The 27,314-nt window shown below is 45.6% G+C and overlaps 1 protein-coding gene across 1 annotated transcript in view; it reads left to right on the top strand.

The window, feature by feature from the left end:
- The window catches only part of TRAF1 (TNF receptor associated factor 1), a 152,881-nt gene that overhangs the window by 90,285 nt on the left and 35,282 nt on the right, over window positions 1-27,314 (top strand). The window contains exons 6-7 of the mRNA XM_085613576.1: window positions 20,008-20,079; window positions 22,759-22,827. Of these exons, the coding sequence (XP_085469702.1) occupies window positions 20,008-20,079; window positions 22,759-22,827 (141 nt within the window). The remainder of the gene's footprint in view (window positions 1-20,007; window positions 20,080-22,758; window positions 22,828-27,314) is intronic.

The following is a 27,314-nucleotide window of genomic DNA, read 5'->3' as shown; positions in this document are numbered from 1 at the left end:
GCAGCCCTGTCTGGTGCCACGACCCAGCTCAAAGGGGGCGGATTGTCTGTTATTCACGACCACCTGCGCCATGGGGTGAGCGTATAGGAGTTTCACCCAACTAATAAAGACCGGGCCAAATCCAAGTTTTGCTAGTACTGCAAACAGGTAATTCCATTCGATGGTGTCAAAAGCCATAGTAGCGTCTAAGGACGCGACAATGGCGTCCTCACGTATGGTTGGGGCCCTGCCCAGTACCCCGTGCACCCTGCGGAGGTTAAGTGCAGTATTGCGCCAAGGCATGAATCCGGATTGATCTGGATGGACAAGGTCCCCTATGACCTTGATCAGTCTGTTAGAGAGTACTTTAGCTAGGATTTTAGGCTCGGCGTTAAGTAGGGAGATGGGCCTATAGGAGGAGAAATCAGTTTTGGGTTTCCCTTCTTTGTATATGGTGACGATGGTGGCCAGGCGCTGGTCTAACGGTAGCATGCCCGTCTCAAGGCTGGAGTTATACATGGACTGGAGATAGTGTCCCAGTTTGTCAGGGCGGAGCTTGTAAAGCTCGATAGGGATACCATTGGGGCCAAGAGCTTTACCAGGTCGAAGCGTCCGAATTGCCAGCGCGATTTCGTCCGTAGAGAGGGAGCTATCTAGAAATTGGCGACTCGTATCTGGCAGGGTAGGGAGGGAGATGTCTCTGAGTAGGTCGATAGAATCCTCAAGTGTGTGAGGGGCCATCGAAGTATACACCTTTTGGTAATGGGCTGCAAATTGGGTAGCTATGGCTTGGGGGTCTGTCACAGGGTTACCGTCGGTCCCTTGGAGTTCAGGCACCAGACGACTAGCACGCTCTCTCTTGTCTAGCCAGGCTAGCAATTTCCCCGCCTTGTCACCCCAGTCGTATATGCGGCCCAGTTTTTCTTGTCCCATTATTTTGGCGCGCTCTGTGACTAGGGCTCTATACTCGTCCTGGCAGAGTCTTAGTTCGTGTAGCGCATCGGGTGTGGGGTTTGAGTTGACAGTCTGCTCCAGGCGGTGTACCCTATGCTCGACATCGGAGATGTCTTTCAGTCTGTCTTTCTTTGCACCCGCTATTAGGGAAAGGGCCTGCCCTCGGACCACAGATTTGAACACTTCCCAGAGTGTTTGGGGGGAGTCAACCGTATGCTCGTTTTCTGTGAAGTAGTCATCCATGGATTTGATCAGATCCTTTCGTATCTTGGGGTTTTTGAAGTGCCATGGGTTGAGGGGGGCAATGCGTCCGACTTGCGCGTGGTCCAGGACTATATGAGTCCAGAGGGGGGAGTGATCAGAGATACCCCTGGGCAGATGCCTGATCTCGTGAACATTGGCAATCTGGGATGCGGGGGCCAGAATATAGTCTAAGCGGGAGAGGCTGCGATGCGCATGGGAATAAAAGGTGTGTTGTATTTTATCCGGGTGGTAAGCTCGCCATACATCTATTAGACCCAGTGCGTCCAGAAAGCTAGAGAGTGAGTGTGCCGCTGCGGGCAAGAGGCGCGGCGGGTGCCTGTCCAACTCGCCGGAGACGACAGAGTTAAAGTCCCCGCCCATGACAAGGTGACCCACTGGCAGTGTGAGGAGTAAAGCACTAAGGTTGGTAAAGGTCGTCGATTGCAACCCAGGGGGTGCATAAACAGCTCCGCTCCCACTTTAAATCTTGTCCTTTACTTGCCACCTTCACTTGACCCAGAGTTCTTACTCTGTGCAGTGCTGGCCTAAGGATATTTCGGGCCCTGTGCAGTGTGTACTGTACGGGCACCCAGGACACAAGTTAAATTGTTTTTCATTGCTATCATTTTATTTTAGTAGAATGTTAAGTACAACAAGTAAAATGTAACTATACCTGCGATAGAATACTATATAATGCTAACTCTACACAAAAAGGGAAATTTCCTTGCTTTCAGTCCTGCAAATTCTTTAATTAATTTACTGAAGTCGAGAGCTTGCGGTATTCTGGTTATTGTAGTCGAGAGCTTGCGGTATTCTGGTTATTGTAGTCGAGAGCTTGCGGTATTCTGGTTATTGTAGTCGAGAGCTTGCGGTATTCTGGTTATTGTAGTCGAGAGCTTGCGGTATTCTGGTGATTGTAGTCGAGAGCTTGCGGTATTCTGGTTATTGTAGTCGAGAGCTTGCGGTATTCTGGTTATTGTAGTCGAGAGCTTGCGGTATTCTGGTGATTGTAGTCGAGAGCTTGCGGTATTCTGGTTATTGTAGTCGAGAGCTTGCGGTATTCTGGTTATTGCAGTCGAGAGCTTGCGGTATTCTGGTTATTGTAGTCGAGAGCTTGCGGTATTCTGGTGATTGTAGTCGAGAGCTTGCGGTATTCTGGTTATTGGCCTCTGTGAGTTTGTGTTTCTGAAGCCTTAGTGAGTCCTCCTGAGGAGTCTATGGCGCATTGAAAACACATTGGAAGGTGGTAGGACCTGAACTATGGTGCTCTGCTCGCGAGACGGGAGGATCCCACACCACATTCGACAGCTTGAGCTCCTAATCTAAGGCGGAAAACGGCTGACCACTCGCAGCCTGCGCTTTAAAATGAGTGACACCCCAAGCTACAGGTTAAAACAAGATCTGCGTCATCTCTGACTCACGTTAATACAAGTTGCTTGAACTTCTCACGTTGCAGATAATGGGAAAATGTCACTGGATATGAATGAAGTGAGAAATGCGTTCATAAATCACTCTGCCCCGTGGCAGGGCGATACACAATGTACCGGGCACACGTCTGCAAATTTGAAAACTCACACAGACCAATGCAAAGGAAACTGCCGACCTTCCTGCAGTGCAGCAGATTACGACAGTGACGTTACACGCAGCGCACATTCGGAGAGTAATCCACGGAGGCACTAGTGTGCCCATACCTACTACTCATCTGCGATCTCAGAGCTAGCAGTCATGCCAGTGCTTACAGAAACCATGAATGCCTCCCACTTTCCATGGGGCGTGTCCGTTTACAGGGCTTCTGAGGCGCACGCACTGCCTTCCGCCTCCTCGCCCCATTGTTCTTTCGTTGCACCCATAGCTGACTGCGCCCAGCTCTTCTTCAGCTGAGCGCTCTGGCCGATGAGTGCTCTGGCGCTGATGGGCAGGCTCTGACGTCCATGGTAAATTTCTGTGAAATTTTCGAAGACATCTTTGGGCCCAGCCAAGTTGCGGGCCCTGTGCGACAGCACGGTTCGCAGTGGAACCAGACTAGCGGTCTAGTGTAGGGTGGCCTTTCCACCACCATTACAAGCGCTGCTGCTCTTGCCGCATTCACTTAATTCTTGGAGGAAATTTTGGATAATTCTTGAGGACTTTCCTCCATTAGGGCATCTTCTTCTGGCATGCCCTCTCTCACTCTAATTCTATGGGGTGGCCATTTCAGTGGAGCAATGAATCCGAAGTTTTTTCTGTTGCAACTCAACTCGGATTCAGATGTTTATTCTTTTAATTTCTATCAACGATCCACCCACTTCTGCTCCACCCAACTCTGAAAACAAAATAGAGAAACTACATCCAACTTGTAGGGGTTTTCGTACATTGGCCCACGCCTTCCCTCCAGCTCGTCACCCAATAAAGATTAACAAGCATTTTGTCCTGAAACCTCCCTTTGTCCTGTTTCTTTTACGATGCCATAATGGTGAAAGAGGAGGCACTAGGGTGTGTTCTGGCGCCGCCCGGACTGTGCCCGCGCCTGGGTATCTGAGGTAGTAGAAAGCCTCTGTTCGCTTCCATATCCTGTGAAAAGTACCGGAGGATTCTAGTCAAGTATTTACCAAAGAGGAACGTCTCGTTACACTACATACACAACCCTAAAAGACATCACGCTCACACAAGCTAACTTGGCTGATCTAAATGAATTTTAGAAAACCTCTAGGAAACCCCCAAATCCAACACAATGTCCAGCTCGATATATTGGGCATGGTCCATACATGGACAGCCCCATGACTGTCCCTCAATGGGGAAACCCCACAACTACTCAGTCATAAGCCTGCACTAAGGGATGAAGTAATATGTAGATGGGCGCTATGTAGAAGCTGTGTGATATAACATGTTTTCCTCCGTCCATTCAGCATAGAGCTTAGGTCATTGTCAAAAAAACTCTATATTTTTGCAACTTCCTACGGAGGGACTGACCGTCTGATGTATACCGTGTAAGACACATGGACACACATAACACGGTGCTCGTCAGGTTTTGAGAGATTAATCTAGAGTTGAGTAATATATGAATATGTATGAGTAAAACTATACCTTAAATTCGAATTCATTCTATGCATGTGTATCTCCGTTTCTCTTGGACAGTTTCATACCTTGTGCAGGTATAGTTAAAGTTCTTTTTGGGATGTTATTTTGTTGCACAAGTATTTCAGTTTCCATTTGAGTTTCTTGTGAAGGGATTCCTTCCTTATCCATGTTTATTTAAGGCTCTTGCGGGGGAACTCATTCTGTTCGTGTGTGTTTCACTTTCTTTTGAGGATTCATTCCAATTCGGGTATATTTAAGGTAATTGCATGGGAATGATTTCTATGCATGTGTGTTTCAGTTACTCTTGACCGTTTCATACCACAGGCAGCTATATTTAAGGTTTTCTCTAGGGAATGATTTCTGTGCATGTGTATTCCAGTTTTTCTTGGACAGTTTAATACCATGTGCAGGTGTATAAGGCTCTCTGGAGGGAATGTGTAATTCCGTTTCTGGTGAGGGGATTCATTTCATGTACAGTATTTCAGTTTCCATTTGAGTTTCTTGTGAGGGAGTTCATTCCTTATGCGTGTTTATTGAAGGTTCTAGCAGGGGAATTAATTCTGTTCATGTGTATTTCAGTTTCTGTTGAGGATTCATTCCAAGGTGGTTAAATTTAAGGTTACTGCAAGAGAATAAACTCTATGCTTGTGTATTTCAGTCTCTCTTGGGTGCATAGTTCCATGTGTGGGTATATTTCAGGTCTTGCGAGGAAGTGAATGATATGCCTATGCGTCTAAGGGTCTGGTTAGGGAATTGATGTCATATGCATATGTGTTTCTGGTTCTTATGATCGCTTGTGCCTTTTTTGCATCTCAAGAGCGGAATCTTTTAACACGCATGCTCATTTGATGCAGCCGTGGAGCTCAATTTCAGACACCTCTCTTCTGGTTATCACCGTCACAGTCAGATTGCCGCTGAACGACTGAGCAAAGTTTTAAGGATAAAGTTTGCATGATAAGTATATTAAGTACGACTTGGACAAATGAATAATGAGGCAGGTGGGAACCATCAGAGTTAACAGCCTAGAAATAGGATGCTCACTTCCTGTGGTTTATCCTACCCCGGGGAATTCTGGGAAGTCTACATGCTAACTGTATGATCCTAGGAATTGTGAGAAGTGTAACTCCTCGTAGAAGGGTTACAGCTTTACTGGGAAAATCAAAATGTTTTGGAGTGAGATATTAATTTATACTGATTTACTAGATTTACATATGGGTAGCTTTCCATTCCATCAATCTTTGCTTACATGTGTTCCTACATAAGAGGAACAACCAATGTGCAAATTAGGCTTAGTGCTGCGCCAATAAAAAAGTTGAGTTTGAACAGCATTGTCATATACCCTCTCCCCAATAACACAATTAACTCTAGATACGTTTTGGCTTCATTGAGCTCAGTCAGAGAAGCACTGCTTCAGTCCTGCTGGGACAGCAAGCTATAGCACTGAATTAGGACATACTCGTGTTGCTATATCGAAATACCTCATGCAGCTTTGCAGATAGGATAGAAACATAGCTTTCAGAAACAGTGAAGATGGCTTATCACCTTGCATCTCGAACTGAATAACGTTCTGCATCTTATTATTGGTGAAACTTGCAGGTTCTCTAAATATATTTTCTGTGTAGTTTTTAGGTTTCCCCTGCACAGCGCTTGCACTGTGCTTGTGAAATCTATTGTATCCAATATAAATCTTAAAAGGGGCTTACATCCCACCCCCTTGCTTGTCATTGGTTCCTGTGCTTGCCACTTACTTTTCCTCTATTTCTGTTGCCTGTAGCATACTGTTTCCTGTTATTCCTCATTTGCTTCTCTTATCAGTGTCCCGTTGCCAAAGTATTGTTCCCATCTGCTTTTGGGGCACTTTTTTTTGTTTTGTCTGCACATTGCTTGCACTATGCTTGTTTACATAATCGCCCCTGCACAGCGCTTGCGCTGTGCTTGTTTACTTAAATTATTCTCCCCCTGACTGCATGCATTTCAAGCTTGCTTGTCAGCTCATTTTTTTTGTGCACTTTCCTCACCTGCAAAGCGCTTGCTCTGTGCTTGTTTACGTAATCATTCTCCTTCTGCCTTGTTTTACTTGTTTACTTGTTCCGTGAGCTGCCATGGATGCCTTAGAGTTATTCCTGCCTGGACATTGCATAGAGCAGGTTTTATCGGTAAGAGCAGAGCTCGTCAGCACCTGTTGCTTCCACACAAACCAACTACAGCTCAGGGACCGTGCAGAAACACAGTTCCGTCTGTAAAACCTCCTTCTACAGATAATAGAATTTGAAGTTGTGCCTGTATATTCACGGCCATTAAAATAAAGAAAGCTTTGTTCCAGCGACATAAAAGTACTGTACCTCTGTCTCTTGCTCAGTCTCTTGGCCACGCCGCCTTTATCTCGTCCTTCCCCTCTCTCTCGCTGTCGGTCTCTCGCCCTCTGTGTCTCTCTGTCTGCCTTTCTTTGCCCCTCGCCGTCTCCTACATTTTCTCCATTTCTCTCTGTCTTTCTGCACTAGTCCGGCTGTCTCGCACACACACAGATTCCCTTTATTCTTTTGGGGAAATCATTGATGCTCTGAAGCAGATTTAAATTATAGGTGATGAAATTGTGTCCAACAGCTATCAAGGTTAGAGTGAATAAACCATTAAGGTAGCTCAGTGAGTTCCACACTTACGGCTGAGATTTGGACTCAGTCTGCAGGTCACAGGTCTAAAACATGGCGAACTCTGCTTTACATACTTCCAAGGTGATGTAATTTATAATTTCCAACACTTACTGCATGTTTATAGATATATGTGGAGAGGTGTGGCTCACTGGTTAGAGGCGGCAGACCCGTAAGCAGAGAATCGGCCAGGGACCAGGGTTCAATTCCCGACGCGGCAGGGTCGTGGACCAGGGTCAAAAACGGACTTGATAATTCTCGCCTCGGTACCTACTCTAACCAGGAACACACTCGGCAACTCTGGGCATTAAGCTTGCCTCATCTCTACAACGGCCCCCCACAGACGCCGGGGATGCCTGGTTTCACCTTGGAGATACCCAGTAAGGGACCATCTCACAGGGAAAACCAGGACGGGTTCCCCAGCGGTCTTCAGCGCCAGGATACTCCGACAGGAGTGATAGTGCGCTTTACAAGTACACACACATATGTATCCGTCTCTTTAAGGAACCAACGTAGGGAAAGAGTCAGCCAGGAAGCTGATAAACTAGCCTTAGTCTGAGAGGGAAGTGAGATTGGCCATTCTTTTAATGGCGCTGGTTTGTACAGGAAGTTACAGAACCAGTCTAAGATAGAGCTAATGAGCAGTGGAGGCTCTGCACTGCAGAGCTGGGACAGACATGTTAACGGGGCACTTTGTCGTGTAGTAAATCCATCATGCATACAGGTGTGTGTCTGTACAAACACATCAACTAGTCACCCCTCACCTCAATCAATCAATCCGGATTTATAAAGCTCGGCTAATCACCCGTTAGGGTATCAAGGCGCTTGCAGGCCCTGAGACTTATTCAGTCAGCCAGGTCTTGAAGGCCATTCGGAATTCCAGAAGTGAGGTGATGGTCCGGAGGTGCGTGTCGAGTTTGTTCCAGGTCTTTGCTGCAATGTGGGAGAAGAAGCGTCCTCCACTTCTGCTCCAGTAGGTGTGGGGATATGGGTAAGTGAAAGGGAGGCAGAGCGTAATCTTCTCGATGGTTGGTGGAAGATCAGGCGGTGGTTAATGTAGGCGGGTCCTTGGTTGTGTAGAGCCTTGTGTACGTGGGTCAGCAGCTAGAAGTGGCATCTCTTCTGTATGGGGTGCCAGTGGAGTTTCCTGAGTTCTAGTGTGCAATGTGGGTCCATCGGGGAAGGCTGAAGATGAGTCTGGCTGCAGGGTTCTTCTAGTCTCTGTATAAGGTGTGCAGTTTTTCCTATGTGAAGGTCATTGCCGTAGTGCAATTGGCTGGTGGTGAGGGCTTGTGTTACGGTGGGTAGCCACTTGAAGATCCTAGGTAGTATGCGCAGAGTGAGGAAGCAGGCGGAGGAGACAGCGTTGTTCTGTGATTTCATGGTGAGCTTGTTGTCACTGATGATTCTGAAGTTTCTGGCATGATTGGAGGGAGTGGGTGCGGATCCTAGGTCTGATGGTCACCACAGATCGTTCCATGTGTTGTTGCTGTTGCCAAAGATCAGTACTTCTGTCTTGTCTGTGTTCAGCTGCAGGCGGTTGTCCTTCATCCAGTTGGCGATGTTTGTCACGCATCTGTGGAAGCTGGTTCTGTTGGTGGTGGGGTCATTGGTGAGTTAGAGGATGAGTTGGGTGTCGTCTGCGTAGGAAATTATGTTGAGACCGTGGGATCAGACGATGTTGGCCAGCATGGTCATATATGCTTTCAAGAGTGTGGGGCTGAGGGATGACCCCTAGGGGACATGCAGGTGATCTCCTTGGGGTCAGAGGTGAAAGGTGGGAGGTGGATTCTCTGGGTTCTTCCGGTGAGGAAGGAGGTGATCCATCTGAACGCTTCCCCTTGGATGCCCAGGTGGTGGAGTCTTTCGATCAGTGTGTGGTGAGATATGGTATCGAAAGCTGCTGAGAGGTTGAGGAGGATCAAAGTTGTTGTTTCTCCTCTGTTGATGAGGGTTCAGATGTGATCGGTGACTGCTATCAGGGCGGTTTCGGTCCTGTGATTGCTGTGGAAGTCGGATTGGGAGGCATTGAGTAGCTGGTTCTGCTCCAGGTGTGTCATGAGTTGATTGTGGATCTTTTAGAATGGGAGCAGGGATATTGGCTGGAAGTTTCTGAGTTCGCTGATGTCAGCAGAGGGTTTTTGAGTATTGGTCTGACTTTGGCGTGTTTCCAGGCATCAGGAAATGATGCAGTGGTGATAGAGGTGTTGAGTAGTATGGTGAATTCCTAGCCGATCCTTTGGTTTCCGAGGTTGAAGATGTGGTGTGGGCAGGGGTGGAGATGGTGTCCTGGATGGAGAGGATTTTCCAGCTGGCCAGTGTGTGGTTTGTGCTCGGTTATGGTGGTGGCATATCTGCCGAGGGAGTCCAAAGGTGTGGGTTGGGGTTTGAAGTTTCTGTATATTGCTGCTATCTTGTCGTGGAAGTGGGCGAGGTTGTCACAAAGCTCATGTGAGAGTGTGATGTTGTTTTTGCTGGCATCTGGGTTGGAGACTTGCTTAACGATGTTGAAAAGTTCCTTGGTGTTGTTGCCACTGGTTTCGATGCGTACGGCAAGTGCTGTCTTTGGTGTGCGGCAAGGGCTGTTCTCAAGGCCTTGCCATGGGCATAGTCACTCACAGCTGTCATACCCTTCCCCCGCCTCCATCATATGTGGCAACCTCAGCCAGTCCTGGCTTCCTAAAAGACTGAAAGCAATTTGCATGCTGTTTTTTTTTAAATCTAGGCTTGTCACAATCAGAAGGGAACTGCAAGTCCCAGAATGCCATGCCTGGCTGAAAGTGCCACACACGTGGCTACTTGATAACGTTAATGGACACTATATAGCTTCATGCCCTCAGAATAGGAAATTTCTAGTCCCTGGATTTTCTTTAACAGTAATTACAAGGGCCTTTGCTCCATATGGTTGATGTGTTGTACACTAATACTACAACTACCAGAATGCACTGCCTTCCTAATGCAGACCTGGTATAGAAAAGAGGCGTCCTCTTGAAGCCTCTCTGCTATTGTTCTCTGCACACATGGCATACACATGGCTCCCCCAGGCTCTTTGAAAAGTATCGACAGCACCCCCAATAACATTACATTGACATTAAATGAAAGGTCGCTATTTTTACAGGATTTCATTCAGAGTAAGTAGTGGCATCTGTAGCCGTAATGATTAGACCTGGAGTGGTGGTAGTTATCACATGAATAATTTAAACAGAAAAGGTGTGTGTTTTGCTCCTCATCCGTGATTCTTCTTCTCCTCCAAAACGCAACACTTGTGACAAATTGATAAGCTACATCTCAAGGAGTTGGCAAATCCAGGAGGCAGCAAGTTTAATTAAGCTAAATAAGGCTGCTGTTGGCAGGTGTGCCAGGCCCACTCTGCAGTGCACTTTAGAGACAACTCATGCAGCCCTCACTCTCAAGTGGTTCCTACCCCCTGGCTCTTGGGGCACAGCTACCCTCTGCCCTCCATGGAAAGTGTGCAGCAGCGCTTTCTTTTATTATAACAGCATTATGACAAGTTTGTGATTCCATGAACACAGTTTGCAAGAAAGCATTATCTTTTTCAATAAACAAGTCATAACACTTTAACAGACATTTAATAACTTATTTTGTGCAACTGCTCACCAAACTGCAACTGACAACAAAAAACAGCTTACTATTAATCACATATGTGAAACCTAATGCATTTACCAATGCTTGTTTTGAGTTTGCTGCTTGCCAATGACAATTGCAGAGATTGGCCTCAGGAAAGTACCTTCACGGACATTGCAATCTAGACAGACTCTGCCGCCCCCTGCTGGCACCTGACACCAATACTCTGGCCATTTTCACAACACTAGGATGTTTTGTTAACCCCTTCGATGCTGCGCAGATTCCGCCGCTGTGCTGACGGAATCTTGCGCGGGCGTGGTCATGACGGAATGGTTCCGTCATGAGCACAGCTCAACCGTGGGTCATGACGGAACCATTCCGTCATGAGCACCGAAGGGGTTAAACCCACAAATGGACCCAGACAGCTTCTAGGTGCCAGGAAAGAGGAAACAAACACTGCCCCACCCCAAAACCAAATGTAACCATTCAGGGTGCATAAAGATTTTTTTTTTCAATAAATTTCTGTTTTTCGAAATAAAATGTGAAGTTCTTTTGTGAGCCAAAGGGAGTTGCACAGAGGATAGCTGTTTGCCCTTCAATTTTTGAAAGGGTCGATTTGACCTGCATGCAGTATGTTTTAGATTCCCATGATGGAAACAATTTAGCCCCATTTATTTTTGTCATACTAAGGGCCGCATTTATGAAAAGTGACGCATCGCTTCGATAAAAAAAGCGATGCAACACTTTTCACTGTGCCCTCCTTGCGACACCATGGATGCAGGTATAATGTGGCACAGGGTTTTACAAAGTGACACCTCTGCCTAGATGTGTAACTTTGTAAATATGGCGCAACGTGGCCCATAATTTACGCTTCCGCTGTGTCACGAAAAGTGATGCAACAGCAGCACAAAAGCGTTGCAAGGGGCTCATAAATAAGCCCTTTAATGTTTTATTGCTTACCTGGAGTGTGTCGTTATGCAGACACCCATGGGCGCTGGAGACTTAGGTCTTCCCTTTATCTGTTTTAATGTATATATGTGTTGTTTGTGGAGAGAGAATCTTGCCAAAGGCAGATGAGCGCTGCACACTGTCAACAAGTGATTAGAGGGGTAGCTGGGCTCTCAGGTCGGAAAGGGAGCAGCCGCGTAGCCAGTGCGTCACGGGCCCTCCTGCGAGGAAGGAAATGGGACCCCTGATCGTCGCTGTTCGGACTGTGAAATACAGATATAATCTTGGTTCATGGAATCGTTCAGGCCTCCAGCCCGGTGCCACTGCACCTGCTGCACACATGGAAACGTAACCCCTAAAGTGGAGTGTTACTGAGTCGTGATGTGGGGTCCTTTGAAGAGATACATCTTCCAGTCTTTCCTGAGTTGGAGCTGTGCTGGGGCGGTTCTGATGGATACTGTGATGTCTTCACAGACAAGAATGACAAAGATGTAAAACTTTTCGACAGAACACCCAGAAAGCATATTTGGTGACTCTGTTCTTGCGGTCAGTGTAACACAACTGGAGTTATGCCCCAGTCACTGGCAGTGTTGCATGGAGACACCTGCTCCTTCTGTGCATGGGGTCAGTTGGTTCCAGTGTTGTGGTCAGTGTGTCACTGGCTCCTCGGATATCGGTGTCCTTGGAGGGCATGAGTGAGAACACGGGAGTCACCCGCCAAGTGAAGTGCGTGACTGAGGCAGGAAGTGAATTAAGCTTTTGTGGTGAGTAAAATAGTAACATATTTCACTATTGGTGTCACGTGAATGTGGTGCGCGCTGTTCACAGTCATGTATCACCTATCTGGAAATGACGTACAATGTCTTTCGCCACGAGGGTTTCTTTCTTCATTTTTACTTTTTAAAGAGCACAGACTAGGTCCTCGGAGCTTCACAGCGCTTTACGGTCACTGTTTGGAGAAAAGCACTACGCCAGTATACAAGGACTGCATTCGTTTCTCCGGACATTTTCTCTTTACCAGCAGCCCAGAAGTCCTGATGGGTCATAATTGCTGCAGAAGGAGTGCCTTATAGTTCCATCTTTGTGGTTTGTCCCTGGCGACCGGGAGAGCTGGCGTCCAGGAGAGAAAGCGCGCACTTTCTCTCCGTTTGTACCGTGCGCTCTTCAGGGGCCTATTAATGCAGCAGACGTGTTTCTAAAGAACACGGGCACCTCGAGGGCTCCCGTACTGTTATGGAAACACAGGGGATGTCCATTCTTACACAAGTCTATGACACTCGTTTGTATCAACCTCAGAAAGATAAAAGGCTGAGTATGCGCACAAGGATTTGATCGTGTATTATCGGGTGAAACACAGTCTAGCTTACCTACACTGTGCCCCAGACCTGACCGAGGAGGGCAGATGGGTACATAGGAGGCCTAGCTATCATGCCAAGGCATAGCCAGTACTTGCAAGTAGCACAGCCGCTTCCAATGTCCCTGGCAGCACAGCTGCACCCGCCTTTCCTGGCAGCATAGCTGCACCCACCTTTTATGGGAATACAGCTGCACCCGCCTTCCCTGGCAGCACAGCTGCACCTGTCTTTCATGGCAGCACAGCTGCACCTGTCTTTCATGGCAGCACAGCGGCACCCACCTTCCCTGGCAGCACAGCGGCACCCACCTTCCCTGGCAGCACAGCTGCACCCGCCTTCCCTGGCAGCACAGCTGCACCTGTCTTTCATGGCAGCACAGCTGCACCTGTCTTTCATGGCAGCACAGCGGCACCCACCTTCCCTGGCAGCACAGCGGCACCCACCTTCCCTGGCAGCACAGCTGCACCCGCCTTCCCTGGCAGCACAGCTGCACCTGTCTTTCATGGCAGCACTGCTGCGCCCACCTTCCCTGGCAGCACAGCTGCACCTGCCTTCCCTGGCAGCACATCTGCACCTGTCTTTCATGGCAGCACTGCTGCCCCCACCTTCTATATAGTTGTCTGTTGCAGAATATAATCAGTGTGGTCGGTCATATCGTATTGTTTTTATATGTCTGATAGTATTTATCAAACACACAAGCCCCTGGTCCTGAGTTGCTTGTATTACGGTTCAGGGCGGATCTGCCTGGCTGTTCGGACTGGACTGTTGCCATGTGGCACAGGGTCAAGACTGATTCACATATGGTGAAGTGGCGTGTGGAAGTGCTACACAGAGCTATTGCCAGTGGTTAGACTTATTGCAAGCAGCCTCCCGTCACTTTTCCGTGTTTTGTATACTGCCCTCAGTGGCATGGGTATGCCCAGACGTGGGCCCCGTGCTCAGAAGCTGTACCGGGCTGACGAGCATAGAACTAGGGCAAAACTGGTTGTGGGTTGCTTGTGTTCCGCTTCAGTGAATGTGCCCGTGTACAATAAACACCATACTCACCTGCAAGCATTATTAAGAAGAAAACACGTGCACATCTGCAGCAATCCAGGCCTCATTAGGAATTGTAACCCATGTATTCACTTCCTATGCTTTTAATGTGCCCAGCTTTAGCTAGCAGCCATGGCCCACAGCGTCGGAAGACACCGAAGATCTAATTTCTGTATTTTTTCGTGTTATAAACAAACAAGTATAACTCAAATCTGAAAAAAAGAGAAAACTGGAAGCCGTGTATCTACTTATATATTTATGAAGCTTTTTAAAATATAAACTAGCAGTCCTATGTGTCTCCTTTCAGGTACAGAGGGGTGCAAGAATACATCAGTATGCCAGGGTGGGGATGTTACAGCTCAGACAGATGGATGACTCACCCAGTGCATACTTCTTCACTTGTAAGGGAGGAGCCAGCAACGCTGAACATCAGTAGGGGTACCAGGATGCCTCAACATAGCATCCTTGCAGGCCACTGCTTGGATACTGGGCACATCACCTGTCCCTAAAACTGGACAGGGAGTCAGGACAGAAGCAAGGCACAGTGGGACAGGGTTGTGGAAGACAAGCTTCTGCAGAAGTAGTGAACGAGCGTGCAGAGAAAATACTGGCGAGCTTAGTGCAGGTCTTTAAATTGTAGCGTCTTTTCCATACATACGCCCTACCACGTTTTGTCGCATAACTACATGTATTATCTAAGAAAAGGCGAAAAAACATACACAGTCTCCAGGAAGAAATCTCAGTTGAAAGGCTGTTGAAACATTGAAACTTGTCAGTACTGGTGAGCTATGCTACACTACTATTCCAATACCCTACTGCTTACCTAACGCATGACATCACAAATGGCAATAACAATGACATCACTAGGGACAGCTCCAGCATATGTAATGAGGTAAACAAATAAGATGTCTTCAGGCAGGTGATGTGGAGATGAAGGCTTGCAGAAACCCTGCCCTGAACACATGTTCCCACAGCTGCTTTATGTGGAGGAGCCAGGTGTCAATGCCACTGTCCATGACTTGAGGGTCCTTCAGATGTTAATATGTCCTACAATGCCATTACCTGATATACACTACATCATAGGGTACTAAAAATGCTGTCCTGAGTGGACCCCAAATCTTATGCTATTGAGTACACAACCAAGTGGACTCGCTGATTGACATCAGTGGTGGCTTCTCCATTATGTTAAGACCACCCTAAAGAGGGTAAGTATGAACTTATGTGACTCACACTGTTCAGCCCTGGGGCCGCATCACCTTGGGCGCAGCTAGTGCAGCGGGCGATTCGAGCGCCACCCTTATGCTGAGAGGCAAACCGTGCTCACTGTTTCCGAGTTGCAGTGTCTGAAAATCCAGGGCAGCCGGGGAACCATAATCAGCTCTGGCAAAAATGCTCAAACCAGCCCCACTCCCTTCGTCTCCTGGTGCTGTCTCTCTCTTTCCATCCAGCCACCCCCTCCTCTTCTTTCTCTCTCTCTCTCTTGCAGCCTCCTGCCTGCTGTAATCAACCTCAGGGAGCTGGGGAAAGAGACAGAGGCACCGGTGCGGCCCTGGGCTTTGAAAACCGGCTCCCGGGGTTCCAGTCCTTGATGCCTGGTTGAGTAGGAGGCATGTAGGGACATGCTGAAAATTAACTTCCAATCTAGAGAAATATCAGGTTAAGTGAACTCACTTTACACACTGTAGGCACATAAAATAGGGGCTCAGCTTTACGTTGCACCAACAAAGACCATCATGAAATGGCCCATCATACTGTCGTAGAAAGCTTTGCGGCACCATGTTCAGAGAACATCTCCAGGCCTCAGGCATCCGATCCAACACATGCCACCAGTGGCAGCTCCTCTGCGCAGCAGGAAACGAAAGGGAAAATAACACAATGTTATTATAATTTTAGTCTTTCCTGCTGCAGCAGCATGAGGGCGGGGCTACTCTGCTGACAGAGAAGGGGAGGAGTGGTGGGCACACTAAAGTGCGCATGATGCTTTCACTGGCCCTCTCGGGCCGTCTAAACAGTAGTGCACGCTTTGCATGTTCTCCATGCAGACTGCATTACAGTCTGCATGGAGAACATGCCCAGGCCCACAGTCCCTGTCTGAGCGCCGAACCATGGCGCTCAGACCAATCACAGTGCTGCATTGCAGCGTTGTGATTGGTTTAGGTGAGCCATGGAGGAGTACGGTCTGGTCTACAGAGAGGGAGTTGCCTTGACGGAGGTTTGACTAAAGGCGTACCTCCTTAAAACTCCACGATGGACTCATGGGGCCCCATGACATTCGCATTTTAAATATTTTTAGTATTTTTGATTTAACACAGACCAATTAGGTGCTGTATGTTTAATTTGAAGTTTTATTATCAATTGTGTTTATTTCTGCACCAGGAGTGGGAACATCATTTCTCCTTTCTAGGTCCTGATGAAATGCCTTGGGGCTAGGCATGAAACTAGTTGACCACCAAGAGAAACCTTAGGTAATTACGCCTAGAAGGTTTCCACATGTCCCCAGATTTTAGCATACCAATTTAGGGGTAGAAATACATTGTTTTTTAAACTCACTATTTTGGTATGTTTAACTTATTTAAAACATTTTTTTTAAAAACCCACTCCCTTCTGATTCATCACTAACGGCTAGGTGTATAAGGACACCCCCAATTTTTACAAACCAGTGCTCCTGTGTATGTGCAGGTCGTAGCACGCCCCTGTCCGTAGAGGGCAGGGATGGACCCAATGATGAAGTATGCCACCAAGGGGTAACCTGGGTGGGTGAGGGTTTTATAAAAAAGAAAATAATTTCTTTTTTGAGCTGTTATTCTCTGCAAGTTGATTTATTTTCCCTTCCCTTACTTCTACTTCTTTAAGAGGGTACCTTCTTTGATTATTTGAATAGATTTGTGGATGACAGGTCCCATTACTTCCTACCTCTACTCTCCCTTTTTTGGTTGTGATATGTTTTGGAAAATAGTAATTGAGTCACTGATCTCAGTAGATACATTTCTTTTTTGTGACTTTTCCTAGCTTTGTAATGATATTCTTTCTAAAGCTCTGTTCCACACCCCATATACACCGGCACGGCTTCCAGATGTGCTCAGTGGGTACTCGCGGCATTATATGGCCTTTACTGCTCATTTCATGCAACACCACTGTCTTCTGGGTGGCTCCCTCAAAATACCCAGCATGCCCTTTTTTATGCATATTGAACTGGGCCTTTAACCAAGCCAGCTTCTTGCCCACTGGGCATGTGTTATTTTTTGCATATCATCGGAGATAAAAATCTCGCAGGGAAGAAAATAATTTAAACAAGCATTGGCATAGCCAACAGGTCTCGTTGGGACCTATAAGTGTTTAGCCATGCAGCAGTTGATGTTGTTACACCAAGGATATTGTGCTGGATAACTAAACACTTATAAGGTCCTAATGTGGCTTAGAACCAGTGCTTAATTTGAGCTAGTAGTTGCTGGTTGGGTCCACTGGGTCTTAATTTTGGGGATCAGCACATATTTTTCTTCATTGGAAACTTCCAGTGAGCACGCTAGAGGGAAAACTCATAAAGGGAAAATAACGAGGAAGAGAAAGGAAAAAAAGTCATACAGCGAGAAAGGGGGAACCTGCAGGAGTGAGATAAAGGAGCAGGGTGTGTCTGGTAGTCCATTAGAAGCATGAGGTTGGTTCCGCAAGCGGGAGGCTTGGGTTGGCTAAAAGAAGCCAGATCCCTTGACATTGGTTTGGTGTTGTAAGTCTTTAAAATAAAAGTTTGTATTTTACATAGTGCTTGCTACAGCAGTTCTGCCACTACAATGCTTTGTAAAACACAAGTGTTACTATTATCAAAATAAATGGTAGACATCTAATCGCTTTAAGAAGAACAGTAGACTAAATCGGCGATCCTGGATGGAGGCTTATGACAAGCAGATCGCACATGTGCCACCATCAAGTGCGCTTAACTCGCTGAGCTATCTTGCTGGCTCGTGGGAAGAGTAAAGGGACTCCGCAAAAAATTGTGAGGCATATTTAGGAGCGTAATTTAGAACCCACAGCCGATAAAATACTTAAAGGTGAGAGGTGCTTGACCCCAGGGCCTTTGCATATTCTTCTAAGTCAACTCTGTTGACAATGTCGGGACCCGCTAACTACATTTTCAGACTGCGGCGCTTCATCATTTCCCTTCTCCCAATTGTCTTTATATTGGGAATTGCTCACATAAAACTGGTCCTGCCCAGGACCCCCGTCCCCAGAGGGTCATTTAATTGGGCGCTGGACTGGAGGTTTACCATGTTTAGAAGTGGCTCAGAGGAAGGAATGCAGTGCTTGTTTAAGATGTGCTAATACCAGCTCAGAAAGGCCATAGATAACGGAGCTGATCTTAGATACCCGAGGGGCTGCCTTCAGAAGACCACGCAGGAGTCAACTTGCATTCCTCCCCATCTTCCTGTTATGAAGCAAAATTTTTTGCATAACTTGCACGTTGTCCTGCCAGAATCAAATGCAGTAGTTTTACAATCGATGTACACCATCTATACATATTCTACTGAAAATGTACAGAATTATACTAAACAATAATTTGTACCATGCAAAAAAATACCCTTTAGCACTATCCTTATCAATGACAAAGTACACAGTGCGCAACAACCCTTCGCTTCTGTCTTTCAGTGCACAGTAGGAGCTATATGTACAGGCAAAATCTGCGTTGTAATGTCCTCTGTTCCCTAAGCTGATCTCTCTGTTCTCTACATCGAGTTAGGAGTCTCATGAGAGAATCTAAATGCTGGATCAGATTAAACATGCATTTGAAAGCCCAAAAGGTGGCCTTACTCCCAATCCGTGTTCTCCTAGAACAAGCACACGAGTAGTGCGCGCGGACGCACCACAGTGAGACATCTGTTTTGAATTATCACTCACACGTCTGGGCACGATAATTCAAAACAGATGGTGCCTGTGCGGGTAACCGCAAGCAATAGGCCACACACGCATGACCGTGTGGTGAGCTTTTTGAAGCCCTTACAATAAGTCTCGCAGAGCAACGCATGCGCGTTGCTAGGCGAGACCTAAATAGGATTAAAACGTTGCCACCATGAGTCGGACGTGTGTCGGCATAGTAAACATTTGGGGAACGTGACAAAAGAAGGGAAGGTAGGGTAAATGATGGACACCATTTTTTGGGGAAAATATCTTTCCTTAAATTGAAATCTGTTATTTTGATTCTGAAGGGAGGATGGAGGGGGCGGTCAGTGCTTTAGACTGGGCTTTGATCAAGTACATCGTATATTTGAATTATGATACTTCCTAATTTCGCCCTAAAATCCGGGTGTAATAAACACCGCATTTGCTCTTGTTATTTTTTACAAAATTGCTTGCTAGTGAAAACCTTCCTTGATTTTAAAGGAAGAGAAAACCTTCTTCGACTTTGAAACGCTCACATGTGCGACAGAACGCATGAAGTCCACATGCTTTTTGTAAAGAATGGAAATATCCAGGCTTCCAAGAATAGAACAAGTATGCTTGGTGCTTCAGGCAAAATACCAGTTTGCCATTAGAGTGCTCCCTGTTCACTTGTTATTGGGAAACATCGGTTACATCGCGGTCTTCACACCGAAATACCTTTACAACGCGGGCATTACAACGCAAGTTATTACAATGACTTGCGCTGGATGGCGCTCTAAGCTAAGGAATAGTATGATTTACTATTCCAACACCTTCCCTACTGTAACGTAGGCTGGAGTCGGAATAGTAAATCATACTATTCCTAAGTCCAGCACCCTCCAGCGCAAGTCGTTATAACGACTTGTGTTGTAATGCCTGCGTTGTAAAGGTATCTCGGTGTGAAGACCGCAATGTAACATCGTATATTCCTTGTTATTTGGCCCCAAACTAGTGATAATGACTCTGTGGTGTCCTACCTCACATTATGCAAGCACCTACCTTTCTTGGGTTTCTCTGTGTACATTTTAAAAGCTCGAGTCATAATCATACAGGGCCTGATTACATCTCTGCGGAGGGGAATACTCTCTCAAAAAAGTGACTGATATCCCTTACACCGTATTACGAACCCATTAAATCCTATGGGGGCCATAATATGGCAGATGTGTAACGTTTGTGACAGAGTATTCCATCCACCGAGATCTAAGTAAGGACCTGAGTGTCTCTAAACAACCATGAGTTGCATTGATAAGTTTGTATGACAGCGATTAACCTGTATCTTATCTCCCTTACAGAAGCACGTGTGTGAAAGCAGCTGTTTCAAGGAACGAAAGCACCTGAAAGCAGAAGCCTCGTCCAAGGAGAAGGTAAAGCAGAGAAAGAATAGGAGCGTTTGATTGTTAAAGTAAGGTTTTTTTTTTTTATTCAAGATGGTTTCAGTTTATTTTGAGCCCCTGGCTTGTATACAAGCATTTGCTGTCCAGGACACAGTTTGGACTAAAAGAATCCAGTGTCGTGTACAACTTGTCTCGATGAACGTTATATGTTGCCAGTGAAATGAATACAACTCTGAAATTTGCCAAGGTAAATGCCATTAATTCTGAAAATTTCCATTAAACAGTTTAGATGAACTGGTTTCTCAGTAATGCTATTCCATGAAATCATTTTTCGGTGAAATCACATACCACAGTGTTGTAGCGGTGAAGTGCACAGACTGCGAATGCCAGCAAAAGTAGCGTCCAGAAAAATAAATCTGGGTTGACCATGCAGGAAAGGAAGAGTTGCCCATAAAGTGTAGATTTTATTTATTAACTCCAATGAGGTGATATTTTTGTAAACAACATATAGGACAAAACATTTTTGTCCTACTCGACTTAGGGCTTGTTGTAGATCTTGGCAGACGAGTAACTCCGTCACAACGGTGATCGATATTCTCTCCGCCAAAATATAAATCCCAGAGGATATAATGAGATTGATATTACGGCGGAAGAGTTGTGACAGAGTAACCCGTCAGCCAAGATTTAGATCAGGCCCTTAGTCCATTAAATATTCTGCTACCACACACAGCAATTATCGCGGTTTGAAGAAATAGTCCATCTCGGATTTTCTTTTCACTTTTTCATTGATGGATTTTTTAGAGTGCTGTGAATAAAGTATTTTCCACAGCTAGATTACCACCCTAATGTTGTCCTCTTAAAGTTAATGCATCCTGCCTGCAGGCCTAGCCTAAAATGTTCCCTGGAGCATCTTTCTTGGAGTACTGATAATATGCAGTGATTATTTCAGACACTGCATTGAGTACATACAAGCATTGTGTTCACTGGAGCTAAACAATGCGTTCCAGTAAAGTAAGGTGGTTGGAGAGATCTTTTATTCTTAAGAGGATTTAGGTCAAACGGATCCAAGTTTCTAAATAAAAGCAAACCATGGTTCACGTAGTGGCAGACCCTTTGCAAAGGTTACTGCTGAACTTTTAGATTTTAATGTCTCTAATTGGGTGTTGTTAAACTGCTACTAGTAAGGCAAATATTTTACCCACAAAGTATTAATGTTTCTTACATGACAAAATAGTGAAATAATGGCAACCTAAAATGTGCTATATTGTGCCTCAAAATGTATTTTTTTGTGCTGCATAATTTAGTCAACACTTTTGCATAATTCGGTCCTTCACTGCCCAATAATGCCCCTGCCCTAGTTATCTTATGTTATGCTATGTTTGTTATATGAATTTATATGGCACACATTGCACCATTGGGATGGCCCCACAGCAGTATTTTGGTTCAGAACGCTTGTGTGGTTTTTTAAACCTCATTATGGGGCCAAGGAGGGCATTTGCAGGTTAACACCATCTAGAAAGGAAAAAGCCTCACTGCCAGATGAGGTAGATAGTATACCCCAGGCCTCTGCCACAAAGAAATGAGGAAATCTGCACTGGAGTTTTAGAACCTGGCACGTGGTTAGATTTAATCATTTTAGGATCTAACAACTTTTATAGATTACAATAGAAAACTTGCACACCAGTGACAGGTTCATGGCTTCATCTGCAGAAGGAGACTTCCTCACGCGTTTGTGTGAATAAGGGCTTAATTATGAGTTTGGTGGTCCAAAGGACCGTCAAACTCGCAGTGGAGGTGCGGTGGCGGTCGGGGTCTGCCGCAACAGTGGTACAACAGCTGTATTACAACTATGGTGGTCGGACCACCATAGGAATGCCGGAATCGCCAGGGATCCATGATCCCTGGTGGTGGCACGGGGGTCTGAGGGCAGCAATATGTTGCTGGTTCCGCAGCATCACCTCCAAGCATATTACCAGTTTCCTCACTGCCACAGATTTCATGGCAGTGAGTCCTCCATGAAACCTGTGGTGGTGAGGAAACTAAGGGACCCATAGGGCCCCTGTTCCCTCATGGCCTGAGAATGCATGCTGGGGGGCACATGATGGGCCCCCCTGTCTGCATTCCCCCCCCTTTCCCACATGGCATGGACTGCACAGTCCATGCCGTGCAGGCCTGAGCTTTGATGCTTCCATTGTGGTGCCTTTTTAATAGGCACTGCCATGGGAACGCCAAAGAAGACCACCCACTAGACCACGAGCAAATGTGTAATCTGGAGGGCGGCTGGTGGTGAGGTTGGGCGGTGTGGGTTCGGGGCGGTGGCGTGCCGGCCCACCCCCACACCGCCAAACTCATAATCAGGTCCTTAATCTGCTTATGAGAGCAAACCCAACTTTTCTTAATTTGAAAGTTTTTTTCCAGTCGTAAATTAAGCTATTTGTCCGTGCAATGAATGCCAAGAATGAGACCCCGCTCCTTCTAACAAAATACAGCACATGTACAAATGACCTCTTTTTAGCACTCTGCGTAATACCGCCCACGTGTTTAGCGCGCCAGAATGATTTGTAGTGATTGTTTAGGAAACTGCTTGTGAAATACAGTAAAGTTATGTTTGGGGCGGGCAGATCACAGAGAGGGCTGATTTATGAGACGATAAGGTTCTGAGGAAATCAGATGTCTCAATGTGTCTCTATTTTTCCATTCCCATTACAGACTCAAACATCTGCGATGCCAAGGAGCAGGGAGGGTTGTCGCTTCTCGGAAATTGGCTGCTCCTTTCGAGTGAGTACGGGTCAGTCTAATGGGACAGGGTGGGGGGGCTCAAGATATTAAACTACAATAAAACCGCAGCCCAAATGTTGCACAGGACTTGCAATGGCTACTTTAGTAAACAAGCCCTGGTAAAGCCAATAGGTCTCGCCTATGGGACCTCTTGGCTATGCTAATGGTTTATAGTGAGTCTGCGGGGAAAAGGAAATATATATACTAAAAAGGCAAAGATTCAAGGATTCAAGTAATAATATAGTTAGGTGACTATGTCAGTGACAACGTTAACGTTTTGAACTAAAAAAACACAGAAATTCACCAGTTATAACTATAACTTGCACCCCCACCATGCACTGCTTATGACCTCACATATTACATCACTCATGACGTGTTCTATGACATAATTTATGACATCACTCATGACATCTCAAATGACATCATTGATGACATCACTGATAACATCATCCAATGAGTGTGTTAGTTTGTTTTATAGTTTACATAGTGGCGGGTAGCTACCATATTAATGTTCTACCTATTTTTGTACAGCCTGTGTCCAGCTAATCATTGTACGTGTTTGCAAAACGCATGAGCTCCTAATGCACCACAGATGTGTAGATTTATTGAACACGCTATAAATCTTTGTCTTGATGAGTAACTCTGTGTGCAGATGACAATTGACAACTTGTGTTCATTACATTACACACAAGTTTTTTGTTACTGCAGAAAAAGTTTACAGCAGTGCAAAGATTCTATGTACTACATACTAAGTATTGTAAAAAGTCTTGAATTAATAGACAGAGTCGTCTTAGTGTGACAATTTCTACTTAACATAGAAGACTGTATGCAGCAGGCACAAACCTAGGTACTTGTGCTTGTTTATCTTCAGAAGATAGGCTATCTGTAATTTGTCACCATAGTTTGAAGGCTGCAGGTAGTATAATCTTTAGCACCTTCGGACCTTGGTTATTTTAAGTAAATAGTCGCTCTTTGGACACGTTTTGCATAGAGTGTACACTGTTACTAGTAGATATTTTGTAATGCTCTGTGGTGTATTTCTCATGAGAGTTTCACTGTCTGCAAATATTGTAGTACAGAGTAAACTCTTTTCATAGAGTAAACAGTGTTAACAGTACCCACTTTTCCATTTATATCTTCTTCATTTCTCAATTTAGGTTCAGTGACTGTCATGGGTTTGATACAGGTAAAGACTGTCTGCTGTAGGGCATTAATTATTTAACAGGGCAGAGGAACTTGGTTTTCCCTGAACAGTTATATACAGATTGAACACCATGTGCAAGATAGGTTACCCTTTCATCAGTGGGTCATAGTCAACATGAATTTGGCTACCTATGAAGTGTATGGTTTAGGGTCAATGTCGCACATAATACAAGCTTGCTGGTGCAGTTGTACAATAAACCACTGGAGGTGCCCGTTGAATCAGCAGCACAAGGGTGCAGTTGCACAAGCCATTACTAGTTGTCCTTAAAGTGTGCAATCCTGCAAGCTTTCTCTGGAGGTGGCTTTTGAGTCAGCAGCGCAAGGGTGGAATAGCACAAGCTGTTCTAGTTGTCCTGCGATTGTCAGCAGCACCAAGGTGCAATTCTAGAGAATTGTGCTAGATTTCCCTGTTACTTCAGAAAAATAATTGTTTGAAATGTAAGCATTGCAAAGGAGATTACCTATGAAACTTGTGTTGGACAATGATCTTGTTATATATGTTTTGTAACTGACAGTGCTCAATTTGAGCCTGTGGTTTCTGGTGCTCGTGACGGCACTTAACTGTCAACACCAGCGCCTGGAACAGTCTGCCACAAGATGTCACTGTCTGGCTAATTTAGCGATGACCATAACAACAGTTAATTATTAGTTCAATATAAATTAGAAATGACTGTTACCTGCCACCAAATCCATTATAATAGTTTTGGGGGCCTCAAATAGTCCTACTTGTCACACTTGTAGGAGTGTGATGATTAGTAGTTGTGTTGTTACTATCATTGGCAGCATGGCAGGGGCAATGTGTAGTGCTAGCTGCAGTGGCCTCCAGACATGAGCGCTGGCACTTATTGTTTTACAAATTAAGCACTGGTAACTGAAGCTACGTACTCAAGATATAAGGATAAAAGACAAAGAAAATGAAGTTCATTGTTGTTACATTTTTGTTAATGCTTGACAGTTAGGAGGTTGCTCCCTAATTTGTTAATTATTTTGTATAAAATTACACAATGCGGGCGACTGGTGTTGGAGAGAGCACCCCCCACTTTTAGTAGTGTAGGGCTTTCTTACCTAATAACCCTCAAATCGCGTCTACCTAAACATTTCAGCAACAGGGCCTCTGGCCCTGTAGTGACCAAACTTTAAAATAAAATTAATGACAGACTCATATTAATCAAATCAGTTTCAAAAAGCAAAATTGATGGCCCTCAGGTGGCGAATATAAAATAAATTTAATCACAACAAACCATGAAATGTATAGTCATAATGCTTACCGTCTTGATTGCATGAGGTCTACTAATGGAGCATTCATGGGCCATATACATTTAATGAAGCAAACAGGTATTACATTAGATTCACTTTTAAAACATACATTTAAATGGCTCAGGCCTCAACTTTAATGTTGATGACTTAAAAAAATTACCACTACACGCTTTAAACCAGGTAACAAAATGATACTACATCAGTAATATTTTTTCCTATATCCACGAAGCCCACAGCTACCATTTGCTGCCATTGTTGTAACCCAATAACTTAGCACTTCTCTTACTGGCTTCAGCATAAATCAAATGACCATATGCAAATGTCTAATCCTTGGCCTAAAGTTAGTGTGACTGATTTACTACAGATGAGGGCATGTGCAAGGATCACTACATTTCAACCTGCTTAGAACGTTCAAATCTTTCAAAGACCAGGTCACCATTTCTGACTTAAACCTCTTTTTACCTGATTCCCTTTGGTTGCTTGTGTTGCGAGTTTAAAGGGTAAATGGTTCAGGCTTGACTGTTCCTATTGGGGAAAAACCAAGGTTAATTTGCATACGGCAAATGTCTGTAGTGCACAGGGAAATGGAAAGCAACGCGTTGGAATGCTGCTCAGAGTATTTACCAGTAGCTGAGATGAATTGAAGATTTCCACCTTTTGTTTTTTTGTGTTTCTAGGCGAGGCTTTCAAAGGGTGATGGCTAGGCCTTGGGGGCAGCGCCTTACTGATTGTGCCTTGGGCCTTATCACGAGCCTGGTGATCCATGGACCGCCAGACTCACGGGGGCTCGGTGGTGGCGGGCCAGCCACCACCACACCAGCGGTCCAACTGCTGTATTATAAGTTTGGTGGTCGGGCCACCATTTGACCACTACAACCGCCAGGGAACCGCATTCCCTGGTGGTTGCGCGGAGGTCAGGGGCTCAGGCTGAGAATATGCTGGCAGTGCTGCTGCGGTACCACCATGCATATTATGAGTTTCCCGGCCGCCAGCCTTACATGGCACTCAGCAAAGCCATGTAAAAGGTGTCAGTACGGAAACAAAGGGGGCCCTACAGGGCTCTCCTTGCCCCATGCAGGTAGGTGCATGCAGAGGAGCACAACATGGGACGCATGTTGTGCCCCCCTATGTGCAAGCACCCTCTCCCCCCAGTTCTGGCACGGCATGAACTTTACAGTCCAATGCCGTTCTGGGACGCGCTGTGGCGGTCCCACGCCGAGGCAGTATTAAAGGCTCATTAAACCTTTTTACTGCACAACACCGGGACTGCCACACTGCCCGCCTGCCAGAAAATGATTTGTATCGTAATCTGGCAGGCGGGCAGCGAGGAGGTGGTGAACCGCCCCACTCCTGCACCACCAAACTCGTAATGAGGCCCTTGAGGTTTAAGACGCAACTCACTAAGGACACAATCAACAAGACCAAAACCAGTACTGAGTTGCTTGTGTTCCTATATAGAGGCTACCCAGCCCTGCATTTCTAGATGAGCTGTTCCTGTTATATAGGGCTAGGTCTGATTTGCAAATAATTGGTCTCTGTCAGGAGTGGCACTGTGGGCAAAGAAAGATTGCAACTGGTACTTACTCAAGCCGCATTCCAGGCTGAGATTAAAGAATTCCACAAAAACTTTTGTTTTCCTAAAGGATAATTTCAACCAGCAACTCACCGGAAATTTACCTTCTCTTAGCCTCTTGTAACGTGAAGCGAAAATAAAGGGAACAAAGAAACTATTTTGATGAATCCAAATGTGAAAACAAAGAATTACTTTTAGGTCAATACAACATTGGAGCAATTCACAGTTCCACTAATTTTAAAAGTAGCAACATAATTCTAAGAAAGGGCATAATTTTGGTTGTGGTACCACCCACTTGGCCCTATCTGTGTTTGTTGGCTCTACAACTGTTAAACAGCAACATAGTGCCTGTACTTTCTCCCTTAACATGGATGGTGCATTGGTTTAACCTAATTGGCATACGTACGTTGCCTGTAAGATTTAATACATGGTGCAAGAATGACATGGAAGTTAA

Source organism: Triturus cristatus, chromosome 1_2 (assembly GCF_964204655.1).
Source record: "Triturus cristatus chromosome 1_2, aTriCri1.1, whole genome shotgun sequence".
In the NCBI taxonomy this organism is placed as follows: Eukaryota; Metazoa; Chordata; class Amphibia; order Caudata; family Salamandridae; genus Triturus; species Triturus cristatus.
This window is presented reverse-complemented; position numbering and strand designations above follow the sequence as displayed.